General features: G+C 44.7%; 1 protein-coding gene across 5 annotated transcripts in view; it reads right to left on the bottom strand.

The window, feature by feature from the left end:
* Window positions 1-13540, bottom strand: part of adam22 (ADAM metallopeptidase domain 22) — a 370054-nt gene that overhangs the window by 47351 nt on the left and 309163 nt on the right. For all 5 annotated transcript variants that reach the window (XR_010967372.1, XM_068007033.1, XM_068007024.1 and 2 more), the window contains exon 24: window positions 5130-5229. Coding sequence is in view for 4 of the 5 variants with exons in the window: in XM_068007033.1 (XP_067863134.1) it covers window positions 5130-5229 (100 nt within the window). In the remaining variant the exon portion in view is untranslated. The remainder of the gene's footprint in view (window positions 1-5129; window positions 5230-13540) is intronic.

Genomic DNA, 13540 nt, shown 5'->3' with positions numbered 1-13540 from the left:
TGGCTTAACTATCCCTCCCTGGAAGATGGAAACGTTTTTAAAAAACAATCACGTTGGCTGCATTAAGCTGCATGGGACACCTGGGCCTCAATTTTAAGTCCCCACCCCGGACGGGCAGGAGAGGGTTGGGTTTAAAATACCGGAATTGCGCATCCCGACCCACAACCCTGAACGAAGTTCCCGCTGAAAGCAGGCAGGGGCCTACTTAAGAATCAGAAGTCGTGGCCCGATGATGTCATTGGTGCCGCGATGTATTTTTAACCTCACCACGGAGGGAGTCCTGCGCTGTCTGTTGCTCGGCCGCAAAAACATGGTGGGAGGAGCTGACTGGCCAGAAGAGGTCGAGCTAAGTTTTACAACTTTGCCTGTTTTTAAGCTCCTTGTGGGCCAAGAGGAGCAGGAGTGCTCCCCCAAGGCCTCACAAGGAATCCTTCGGCCTCCCCAGCCCTGGTCTTCAGCCAATTGTGATCAGACCTTCCCTTCCCGATCGTGATCGGAGCCTTCCTCATTCCCCCCTACCCCTCGCGATTAGTCCCAGAGCAACCCCCCCTCACGATCATACCCGTAGAGTTCCTCCTCCTCCTCCCCAACCCCTCCTCGCGATCGTGCCCAGTGCCCTCGCCCCCCACGACCATACCCGGAGGCTTCCTCCTCCTCCCTCCTCCCCTCAAGCCCCACCCCCGTGATCGTGCCTAGAGTCTTCCTCCTGCCACTCTGACTGCCGGGGACCATTCCCACGGGTTTGCGGCTACCGCCTCCTGTCACTAAATTCCTACTCCCGCCCGCTGGTCAGGCTGTCAATCTGGCTGGGTGTGGGGCAGGAGTCTGCATATATTTATATTTAATATGGAGCCATGGACCTGACTATTTACATGGCAGATAGTTGCTGACCAGCCATGGAGTCCTTCTGGCCTCTTTGTCTGATAGACTATTCATTTTAACAAAACAGGCTGTGAAAAGCTTTTTTTAAAAAAAATGACTACGACAACAGAAATTTAAATATTTATCTCCTAAACTCCAAAAGATCTGCGAATCAGACATATATACAAGTGGAACCCACAAGAATAGGTTAGGCAGCATGTTGAATGAAAAGGGATCTGGGAACACGTGGAGATTAGGACGACTGCTCATGTGGAGGATAAGCATCAATACAGACTACTTAGGCCAAACATCATGGGCTTGATTTTAGCACCCGCGATCAGGTGCATTGGTGGCGGGGGGGGGCTACGAAAATCAGGGATTCCCGGGGCGGGTCGGGAGCCCGGCTCCAACCCGCCCCATTTCCGGGTTCCCCACTGACGCGCTGACATGCGCGTGCAGCCCCCGCAGGTGGGACTCCCGCCGGCAATTAAAGCCGGCAGGGTGCCACTTAAAGTACTTGAACAGGTACTTCAGGTTGTTTACAGACCTGATTGACCTGTTATTTTAGCAGGGATGGGATTTTGCAACTGACTGTTCAAATGGACGTGTAGCAGCTATCAGCCTGTGGCAGCTGCAAAGGTCCATTTGACAGGTGGAGGGGGGAAGACCATCACTCATTGCAGGAGGCCACTCTGCACTTTGGACAAAGTTTGGCCTCCACCACCCTCCTCCTAACAATAAAATTCACCAACTTGCACACTTACCCCAGTGTCCAGACACATCTACCTACCTTGCGGACCCCCTCAGATGTACATCTTCCGAATGGGGGCCGCCGTAGCTGCAGTCATGACCTCCTCGAAGGGCGAACAGCATCACCAGCCTCACCGGCCACGCCGTCCACCTCTGACAGGTGGAGCTCCACAACACAGTACTGTGACACATCCACCTGCACAGCAGGAGGGAGGGCAACCGCAGAGAGAGATGCGTCGCAGAGGGCACTACCCTCGCCACAGGGTCCACAGACCGAGGCTCAGCTTCCTGGACCTCTCTGAGCAGCAGTGCACATAGAGGCTCAGAGTCACTCAACATGTAGTCGTGGACATCTGCAGCCTCCTTCATGCCGAGCTGCTCCCGGCTGGCCCGAGCACCATCTTCTTACCTGTCGCTGTCAAAGTCACCACTGCCCTCAACAACTTCTCCTCCGCATCCTTCCAGGGTGCAACCGGGGACATCGCCGACGTCTCCCAGTCGTCTGCACAAAAGAGCCCTGCAAATACACCCACACCCACTCTGCAGTGACACAATGGGTGTCATCAGTTGTGGGTCTTCATTGTGATCCTCAGGAAAGGGCATTATTGCACAAACCAGACAAGATTCGCAAAGACGTGGCAGTAGTGGTGACAATATAATATGTAATGTGAGCTGGTTAGAAATTCAATATAAGTAAAAACCACGACAAACCCTCAAACACCCTTGTGCATCCCCTTCATGCTCACAACACGTTTTCCTTAAGCTTCCTACTGCACATATGTGATGCATGCCCTGTGGCTGCAGCACAGGTAGTGGCAGGTTGAGTGAGGCTGACCGTGAAAGAGATGCATGAGAGGGTGAGTATGAGATAGAGCCATGAGATTGTATGAGGATTGGGTTGAGTGGTAGTGGCGGGATGAGTACTGGCGAGGTGAGTAAGTGCAGGTAAGATGAGGATGAGCTTTGAGTGGGTGTGAGGGGTGATGTGACAGAGTAGTGTTGGCTGTGCAGAAGGAGATGTGGGGTGGGGGCGGTGATGTGTCAGACGGAGTGTAGGGGAATGAGTAAGTGTACTCACTTTGGCTGACCTACTTAGGTCATTGGAGCGCCTCCTGCACTGTATGCAGGTGGGCGATATGTTGGTGGTGCAGGTGACCTCCTCTGCCACCTCAAGCCAGGCCTTCTTGGTGGCAGAGGCAGGCCACTTCCTCCCGCCTGCCAGGGGGAAGATCTCTGTCCTCCCCCTCCTCCTCACCCCATCCAATAAGAGCTGGAGTGAGGCATCATTAAACTGGGAGCAGCCTTCCCCCTGAGCAGCCTTCCCCCCATGCTGTAATTTTTCCTATTTGTTGCAGCATCAGTCAGTGGAGGACTGCCCCTTTAAATAGAGCTCCTCCAGCTGACAGACCTTACTGCGCATGCGCAGTCCGCCCGCTGCGCAGCTTAGCAGCAGGGAACCCGGAAGACCAGGTAAGTGGATCCAATCAGCCTGCAATTGCGTGCGGGGCAGACTGATTTCACCGGGCGTGTTACCCACGCGGCCAATCGACCCCCCCGCCGCGAACTCGCCACCCTGGTAATATCGGGCCCCATATTTCCATTTTGTGATTTCTATGTAATTCTATGTAGGTGTTTGTATTTGAATTTAATAGCTTGGCCTTTCAGACACCTAGCCACACAACATCTCTATTCTGAGGTTACTGTATATAAAGTATAATGGGCTATTGCCTATAAATGAACCAGATTTTTAACCCCATATAACCATGAGAAAAAGAAACAAACTGATACCATGACACAATTTAGAAAGAAAAATCTTCATTTTTTCCACATAGCCCATACGTGTCAATCTACTAAACACAGAAAAGTTGACAAACTGCTTCAAAAAAGCTGGCACATCCCCCAAAAACTGAAACAGCCTTGAATAAAGGCTTAAAGGCCATAGGCAAGGTGTGTCCATATTGTCTCCTTAGGCGATTAAAGAAACTGCATTGGTTGAGCGTATAGCTCAGGCTCCCAGACCATAGTCCGGACAGCCCTGCCCTAAACCAATATGAATAAATGTTTCTATGACGTTGAGATGCAAAGAACAATCGGTTTCAAAATAATCTAATATCTGATGAATCTAAATAATTTTTTAGTAAAGGGCAACTTATTTACATGCAAAGGTGGAATGATTTGTGCCTAAAACTCATGTTACTCAAACTAAATATTTGCAAAGATTATGTTTTTTAAAATTTAATTCAATTAATCTATCATCTTTATGGCTTTAACTTTGAACAGTATGAGGTATACAAGTCACTTATCAATTTACTTAAATGAGAGCATAATTCTTGATAATTCAGAGAAAATGAAGCTATGTTATGGTTATTTTAAAAGTTTCAGTAAATACTCCCAAATGGACAACTGTGCCGAGAACTGCAAGTAGGTCAAGTACTGGATGTGCCAGTTTAGCTCAGTTAGTAGCACTCTTGCAGTCAGAAAGTTGTGGTTTCAAGCGCTAATACAGGACTTGAGCACATAATCTAGGATGATACCTCAGTGCAGTAGTATTGGAGTGCTGGCTTTCAGATGAGATGTTAAACCCTGTCTGTGCATTCCAATGGATGTCGAAGATGTTGAGAAGACTGTTATAAAGCATATGGGATCCTGGGCTTTATTAATAGAGGCATGGAGTACAAAAGCAAGGAAGTTATGCTAAACCTTTATAGAACACTAGTTAGGCCTTAGCTGGGATATTGTGTTCAATTCTGGGCACCCTTTAGGAAGGATGTCAAGGTCTTAGCGAGGTTGCAGAAGAGATTTACCAGGGATGAGGGATTTCAGTTATGCGGCGAGATTGGAGAAGCTGGGGTTGTTCTCCTTAAAACAGAGAGGTTAAGGGAAGATTTGATAGAGGTGTTCAAAATCATGAACGGCTTTGATCGAGTAAATAAAGAGAAACTGTTTCCAGTGGCAAAAGGATCGGTAACCAGAGGACACAGATTTAAGGTGATCGGCAAAAGAGGCAACATGAGGAAACGTTTTTTGCACAGCGAGTTGTAACGATTTGGAACGCACTGCCGGAAAGGATGGTGGAAGCAGATTCAATAGTATCTTTCAATAAGGGAATTAGATAAATATTTGAAGGTAAAAAAAATTACGGGGCTATAGGAAAAGAACAGGGGAATGTGACTAATTGGATAGCTCTTTCATAGAGCTGGCAAAGGCACGATGGGCTGAATGGCCTCCTCCTGTGCTGTACCGACTATGACAAGGCGGCTGTGGATGCTGGGTCAACTGAAATTTCAAGACTGAAATTGATAGGCTTTTGTCAGGTACGGGTATCAAAGGATATGGAACAAAGGCAGATAAATGGAGCAGAGGTACAGATTAGCCGTGATCTAATAGAATGGCAGAACAGGCTCGAGGGGCTGAATGGCCTATCCCTGTTCCTATGTTCCAATAAATGGTACTGCTGCATACCTGTGAAATGCTGACTGACGTTGCAAAGAACACACTATTACTTAATTTACACAAACCTGGTCCTCCTGTGTTTTGTACTGCCTTTGGTGTATACACACTGCAGTCATTGCCATCCCAGTATGGGTCGCAGGCACACTTCACTTCATTACTGCAAGTCTGTAAATGAAATGATAAAATGAACGAATATACCTAGGTGTTTACTTCTGTTTTTACTCCATGTTGGAACATATAAAAATATTGACAACTAGTCAAAAACTGTAAGCAATATTCAATTAACCATTTACTCTCATGTTAATATAACTCTTAAGCAGTAGATGACGTTAATTACTAAATGGCAACTTTTGCTTTGAAAGTGGGACATGATTATTTTGTATTCTGCATTCTGAAAACAGGTATTTTGTATTAGTGAAATGATCTCTAGTTTGAGAGAACTTTAACCCTGCATCAAATGAGTGAACTGGAATCTCAATGATTTTTTAATGGTTAGGTCTCGATCCAAGGAATCTACATTTGTCAACGATCCACTTCCCCAATATATTGTTAACAAAGGGTTAATCAGACCATCCTGAAGTCTGCTAATGTTATACTGCTATTGATTTATCTTTATATTGCAGTAATAGTAACCTTTAGCTTTTGCCTGTTAAGTGAGGGAGTATAAGTCAATTTAGATGCAGTGACCACTGAACTGTTTAATTAAGACTGACCTTAAAGCAATGGTCAGTTTAGACAAACCTAATTAAAAAACATTCCAGTTCTTACTGCAGAGAACTTTAATCAGTTGATAACAAGTTAGTTCTGCAGAAGGATATATCTGTGAATACATCATTTTTAGGAAGTAGATTAGTATGGAATGGTACAGATCTATAATTAGAAGTTTCACTTGGTAGAATAGTAACAACAGTGAAACTATCGATAAGATAACAGAAAAAGGGAGTTGTACCAGTCAATGGAAAGAAGGACTCGTTAAAAAGTTATTTAGAAGCTCATAAAAATTCACCTTATAAGGAGTTGCATTAGGTAATGCAGAAACATGTAGATTGTCACCTAGAAGGGGTAACAAAAACGTATAAAAAGTGGACATCGAAACACCTAACAAAATTGAAAATGCTCACCTAACTTTTGATGTTTTAGGATGGTCAAAGCACCCATAAATGTTATTTTGATTAACTTGTGCTCTCAAGATTCTATTACTTGATGGAGCAATACACTTAACACAGCTTCACAAACAGTGCCCATCCTATGTTGCATCTGTTCTAACTTGAGCTACTAGAGGCAGTGCTGATGAAGCAAAGCGTTCAATCATGGGATGGGAGGAGAAAAGACAAACATTTTGTCCCATTTGAATTATGCACTATCAGCCTGTCATAGAATGGTTAAAGATGATGGCCATCTTGCTAGACATGTTTCTGAATACCTGAAATTACTTCCTAAAATCAACATTTTTAGACTTATTATTGCAAAGCACAGCAGCCCGTTCTTTTCCAGTACTTTATCATAGTGGGACTCCCTCTTTGAGTAAATGACATTATTAAAATCTGACGTTTTTTCAATTGCTTGTTAGGACAATTGTGTACTTGAAATTGGTGACTGATGTAAATGTTTCCTTAGAAAAAAAACACAAGTACAATCAGAAATGTTTGTTTTACAATTTATATATTGATGGTGACTGAGTTCTAATGTACAAGGGCAGATGAATGGAACGTTGTTTGCTTTTCAACACCCAATATCAGTGTCAAGAACCCAGACAAGGTATAGCACAGCCCTGAACCCAAATTAGATGTGACAGTCAAATTTAGCACTGATATGCACCAAATTATGCCTGATTATGAGATACGGACCCTTGTCCATTGGAGACTACTCAAACTAATTTCACTTCAGACAACTGGCAAGAAGAATCTAATTCAATCAATCTGTATTGGATTCAAGACAGGACTAGATGTCAATAAACAGAGTGCTAACCTCCTATGCCCATCCAGTTAGGAACATAGGAACAGGAGTAGGCCATTCAGTCCCTCGTGCCTGCTCCGCCATTTGATAAGATCATGGCTGATCTGTGATCTAACTCCATATACCCGCCTTTGGCCCATATCCCTTAGTACCTTTGATTGCCAAAAGGTTACCTCAGATGAAGATGCTTATGGAAATAAAAACAGAAAATGCTGGAAATACATATCAGGGCAATCAGAATCTGTAAAGAGAAAACAACATTGTGTGATCTATCTTTTCTCTGTCCTGTGCTGATTGATCTTCTGTATTTTTCCAGTATTTTCTGTCTGTATTTTGCATTTCCAGCATTTGCAGCTTTCCAGCTTATTTTGAACTTACAGAAACGCATTGCTTTGTTCAGCTTTGCCATCCAATAACTTTAAAAATTTGATCAAAGAATTTAAACATCATTTAAAAGTTTAAAGCATTCAATTACATTTCCCATTTGATCATTTGACTCCTGAAAATTCCTGTATGTTAAAAAGGTTAGAGTGTTTAATGACAAGTAAGTTATGCAAAAATACACAATCACTCCTCAAATATGGATCAAAGGCAGGTAAATGGAGTCGAGGTACAGATCAGACATGCTCTAATAGAATGGCGGAACAGGTTTGAGGGGCTAAATGGCCTATTCCAGTTCCTATGTAAAAGCTGACTGCCCACAAATTGAGATGTTAGGCTGAAATATATTTTAAATGGAATGAGACTGGTATGTTGAGCTGCTCATATGCTGGACACAATTCAGCAGTACATTAATTTCAGTGCTGCTGGTGCAAACATCTAAGGAAAGTTTTTCACGTTTTCACCAGCATCATCTCCAAAACTTTAAAATAATCGTGCTCCATTGTTCATATCAACTGGATGATAAGAGTACATCATTGGAATTGGCACAACAAAATAAGTTACTTAACTTAGATGAGCACAGCTTTCTTCTTTCTACCGGTAAGTTAGCCTTTGAAGAGATGCCTTAATAATTTGCTGTCAATACTAGAGTACAAATCAGTTTAAGTACTTAATAAAAAGGTAATTTAATGCTGAATGAGATTGAGCTTCTACTTCATTAAATTTAATCTGTAACTTGCTATACTATTCATGATACAACATACTTCAGCATTTCTAAGCACTGTTATGGTTTAGCATTTGTGTATCCAGGGAAAATTATAATGGCATTGAATAGGCAGTAATTAATGCATGTCTGATCACTTCATTTAACAATGACAGAGCATGTGATGTGAATGAGGACCTTGTCAAGCAAGATAGATTGGATGGTATTTTCATTATCCGTTTAATTTTCTTACAAATCAATGTATTAGTTAAATCATCAAAGTTTAATGATTTCCAGTCCATACGTCAGAGCGAGTTCTGTCCAAGCACCAGAACTTCCAATCCCTATGAAAAATGTTGATGCCACTTGACAGAGCAGCCTTTCCATCACCAATTGCCCATGACCTTTTTAGCTTCAACTACAAGTGAAACTCTCTCCTCTAGGAGAAACGGCTTTGTACCGACACTACAATTGAGGCGTAAATTCATCCTTAGACTGCGCCATGCTCATACATGTGCAAATGAACAGATTCTCATCTTTGTAAAAGATACTTATAGATTACTCACTGTATAAATACAAGGTACTGTAACATGGAAGTCATTTTTTACTCAACTGTCCTTTCTTAATAAGCATAAATTAAATGTGAATGCTCAGATTGTACTTGATTTTAAAATGTTATGTTAATTAAACAGTCTAAATCTGACTTTATTTTTTTAAGAAATGTGACTGTTTTATGTTAGTATGGTGCATTTAGTTTATGTATCCAATAACACACTGTAGTTACATGTGCTTATTTAGTAATGGTAGCTTGTAAGTGATTGTGAATCTTGAAATGTTCACCATTCTAGATACAGGTTATAGTATAATATGCAAAGCTGTGAAATGCCTAGTTATGTTTCACTGGTGAGAATAAATTATGTAGATTACCATCATCATAACATAGAAAGCATTTCAAACTGTTCCATTGGTGAGGATGAGGTATGCAAATTATATTCATTAGTGGAAGATAAATAGAAATTTACACTTACCTAGTGGTGAAGGCAAACAATGCAGATTTGCCTCATTAGTTAAAAAAAAATTCACTCTTAATTATGTACTGAAAACCTGAGAGAATGTGTGAAGATATATTAAAAGTTAAAATTGGCCTAATTTTTAATCACTTGGCACTATTTTACTCAATTATTCACAAAACAGCTTTTTTTCTGAAGTAATATCGAATTTAAAATAGAAAAAGATAAAAATGTCACACTTATGTTGAAAGAAAATGCTAACCGTGTCATATGAATCTGAATGGCTCAGACCAGGCCACTTCGAATTTCCGCTCAGTGTTATTTCACATGGGTTACCACTAAAATTAACATAAGGATCAGAAAATCCAGGCTTACAAGTTCAAAGTACTTCCACAGAGTCAAGATTTCTTCATTTAGATCTATTCAATCAACTAAAACTTTCATTCAACTAAATTTACTTCAATGAGTAATTTGGTACTTGTTTCCATAAAAGGAAATGATGCAAAAGAACTTGCTCATTCACAACAGTGCTTTCCATTCAAAAAACTTGAGCAAGTCATACAGATCATGAAAGCAGAATATCTGTACAGGATTAACAATCAGATGAATACAGCATTTATTTAGAAGGAGAAGACAACGTTCTTTAAGGATGTCACAAATACAGTAGATAATGGAACTCCCTGTGAGATAGTTAATTTGGACCTTCAAAAAAGCTTCTAACAAAGTTCTAGATGAACAGCATGAACTTATTCGGCCCACTTATTTATTTTGTCCAGCTCATTCTGTAATTTCTGAGCGTCCTCCTCTAATTCCACTGCTTCCCACACTCACCTGACGAAGGAGGAAGCCTCCGAAAGCTTGTGATTTTAAATAAAGCTGTTGGACTATAACCTGGTGTTGTAAGACTCCTTACATTTGTCCACCCCAGTCCATCACCGGCATCTCCACATCTCCGAGTATGGTATCATCAATAAATCTGAATCCTGTCAATTGGCACTGTGTTTTCTGAATCCAGTTAGAAATAGTAATAGTTCTTACACCAAGCTCTGGGGCACCCCACTCAGTATTCCCTCCACCCTCCACCTTGACATAACTCCTTTAATAATAACCTATTGTTTTCTACCCTTCAGCCAATATCCATTCCCAAGATTTATCCTGAATCCCCATAGCTTTGAGTTTAACTAATAGCCCATCATGTGGAACTTTGTCAAATGCTCAGAAAGAACAAGTAAGCAATAATGACAGCAATACGCAGACAATGTGAATTTGATGGACTTTTAAACCCTTTTCCTTACAAATTTACTATAGTGCAATCAAAAATTCTGTTGGTGTACTTATTTTTGTTGTGGCTTTACTTGATGACACCACTTACGTTTTGACTTAGGTTTGCTAATTAAGTTTTATGAAGATAATCAGAGTTGCTATTTGTAACAAATGACTGTCACATTAAAGGCTGATCATGAATTTCCTCACAAAGCCTATTTATTGAGAACTGCACCCTGCCAGATCGTTGTGGGATTAGAAGTGCAGAGGTTTCCCTTCAGTCCGCCTGAACTCTGTAAACAGAGTGAAACCCCTGTAGTTATATGAATCTGCAGAGGAGACAAAAAGGAAGATTCAAAGAGGACACTGTGTAGGACATTGGTTTTGACTTGCTTTCTATCCACCTGGGAGATTTCTTGAGGAATTCCATCTCAATATTCTGCGGTGCTTGATCTCTTCCCATACTTTCTCGATATCCAAGAGGAGTCTGCCCGGCTCCATTTAGATTTGGAAAAGCTGTACAGGTCAGTGTGGGCTCAATCCTGTCTTGATTTGTAGAATCTAGGAAGTGTGTAGCTAGACCAAGTATGACATTATCACTTGTTTGCCTACATAATAACAGTTATTGCACTTCAAAGAATTTCATTTTTTGTGAAGCACTTTCAGATGTTTCTGTGAAATACAATTAGGTGTTATATAAAAGCAACTCTTTGGGGACGATTTTAACACTACCCGTGAAACTGGGTGGGTGGGCAGTTAAAATACCACTGGCGACTTATCAGCCAATTTCCCACCCAATCCTAATTTTAACTTGCTCTTCTGAGCAGGCGTCAAAAGCACCCGCCTGAAGCTAGTGGGGTCCTTCTTTAAATATTCTTCCGATGACATCGGGCTTCGACAGCTACTTTAACTCTGACCTGAACGGGGAAGTCACTGTGGCTTTCCCACCAGGTGAAGATAGTGAGAAGAGGCACTTTAAGATAAGTGTTTTTAAAGCTCCTTCAGGCCCCACAATGTAAGTTTAAATGTCCCCAGACCTGGGGTCTCCCCACCTCCCCTCCTCACCCCGTGAGATTCTCCCGAAAGCCCCTCACTGCAACTTACCCTCTTGCAGGTGAGCCTTCTTCTGGTGCTGGCTGGGCGGCCCGCTGCCACCTGAATTTCTGCTCCCACCCATTACCAGCTGCTGCTTTCTGCCAGTTTTGGGCGAGCAGCTAACCGGTGGCATGCAGGTGAGGCCTGAGGGGTTAATGTCGGCAGGCGTCATGCTGCCAACATCAGGCATTTTATGAGTTCGCCCTGAATCTTCTCCCAGTTAAATTGCCCTATTTCTTTCTCATCAATCTGCTGTACTAGATTCTATTTACATATTTTGCTATTTCTGCCTTGCCATCAATGCAGCTTCTTAAAACAGTCTCGTTCAGCATGGAGATTTTCGACAGCTGACTGGCATTCCAAGAGCAGGCAATAGTTGGTCTATAATGCTGTGCTGAGACCTGGGGCTCGAATTTAGCAGGCCTGCGGGTTCCCAGCGGGTGGTCCTCCGGGAGCGTCGAAAACGCGGACGGGTAATTGTGTGCGTCCCCCACGCGATCGCGGGATAATTGGACCCATTAAGGCCTGCTTCCGGGTTCTGCGCTCCCCAGCTGCGTGCCGGCCGGCTGCGCATGCGCAGTACCGTCGACGCGATGTAGGAGCTCCAGTTAAAGGGGCAGTCTCCCAAAGCCCCTCCTGCTGCAAGCAAGAGGTCTGGGAGAATGGCTCAACCAAGGGGAAAGGCTGCGCCCCGTTTTTCAGATCTGGCACTGCAGCTGATGCTGGAGGGCGTGAGGAGGAGGAGGGAAACACTCTTCCCTGAGGATGGGCGCAAGTTCCCTGCCGCCGCAACCAGGAAGGCATGGGCAGAGGTGGCGGCGGAGGTGAGCAGCAGGGGCAACACCCCAAGGACTTGGGAGCAGTGCCGCAAGCGCTTCAATGACCTGACTAGGTCTGGCAAGGTGAGTACACCAACGCACCCTCCCACATCCCGTCCCCACCATCACGCCAAGCAGATCACAACCCCCTCCTGCACAGCCACCACTGCGCTCCATCAGCAATCCTCACAGCCACTCATCCACCATCCTCGCCGTGCACGCAAGTACCCACCGTCCCTGACCCCACCCGAACACTACCACACACCCCAATCCCCATGCAATGGGATGGGCACGTGGCCCACACTTCCTCCCATCCGTTCCGCGCCACGCTCAACCCAACCACACCGATGCTCGATGCGTCTCACGATGCAAGACGCACCCACTCACACATCTGTGTTTTGCCTTCACAGGAGAAGAGGAGCAAGAACAACCGCGAAAGGGCACGCACCGGAGGTGGGCCGCCACAAGTGGTGGAGCTCACCGACGCAGAGGTGGAGGCGCTCGACCTCGCCCGCACGCGACATTGCCTGTCGGTGGCCGATGGCGAGTGTGTCGCTGCCGAAACGGCCGGTAAGGGAAAGCTGACACTCAACACCCATGATCGCGAGTGACCGTATCATCACCTGCCATCAGGCGCACTGTCAAGTTGGTCCACATGCCTCAAAGTGCCCTCTGTTCTCTTGCAGGTGCGTCTTTGGATCAAGCGAGCATGGAGGGCGATTCCTCAGAGGACATGGCGGTCTCTGAGGGTGCATCGTCACATCAGAGCCAACCATCCACCAGCGCAGAGACACGCACCTCGGTGGGTCCCCCTCGCCAACTAGTTGGGGTAGCACTTGGTGAGTCACTGCGCACGAGTGAGCATGAGCAGACCCTGGTGGCAGGGGCAGCCGCGGAGGGTCCGCGACATAGGGAGCACTCATCTCCAGGCTCTGCTCAGCCGGACCCAGATGCTGAACCCAGGGGGCCACCAGAGAAAAGGAGAGTTGTCGAGGGCCACCAGCTAATTGCTGAGGTGCTGGCAGAGGTGCCGCGCGCATTGTCCACAATAGCGCAGGCGATGGAGGAGTCCACCTCCTGCATGTGGGCATTGGTGGCGCAGGCACAGGAGGGTACCGGCGACACAGTGTCGCGGGTAGGTGCGGGACTGTCTGCGGTGGAGGACAGGCTGGCCTCCCTCGAGCGTCACGCACAGCTCCACTTCGAGTCCTTGCAGGCCCTCACAACGTCTGTACGGATTCAGGGTGAGC

Source organism: Heptranchias perlo, chromosome 2, assembly GCF_035084215.1.
Source record: "Heptranchias perlo isolate sHepPer1 chromosome 2, sHepPer1.hap1, whole genome shotgun sequence".
Classification (NCBI taxonomy): domain Eukaryota; kingdom Metazoa; phylum Chordata; class Chondrichthyes; order Hexanchiformes; family Hexanchidae; genus Heptranchias; species Heptranchias perlo.
Note: the sequence above shows the minus strand (reverse complement) of the source record. Positions and strands in the feature narration are given on the sequence as shown.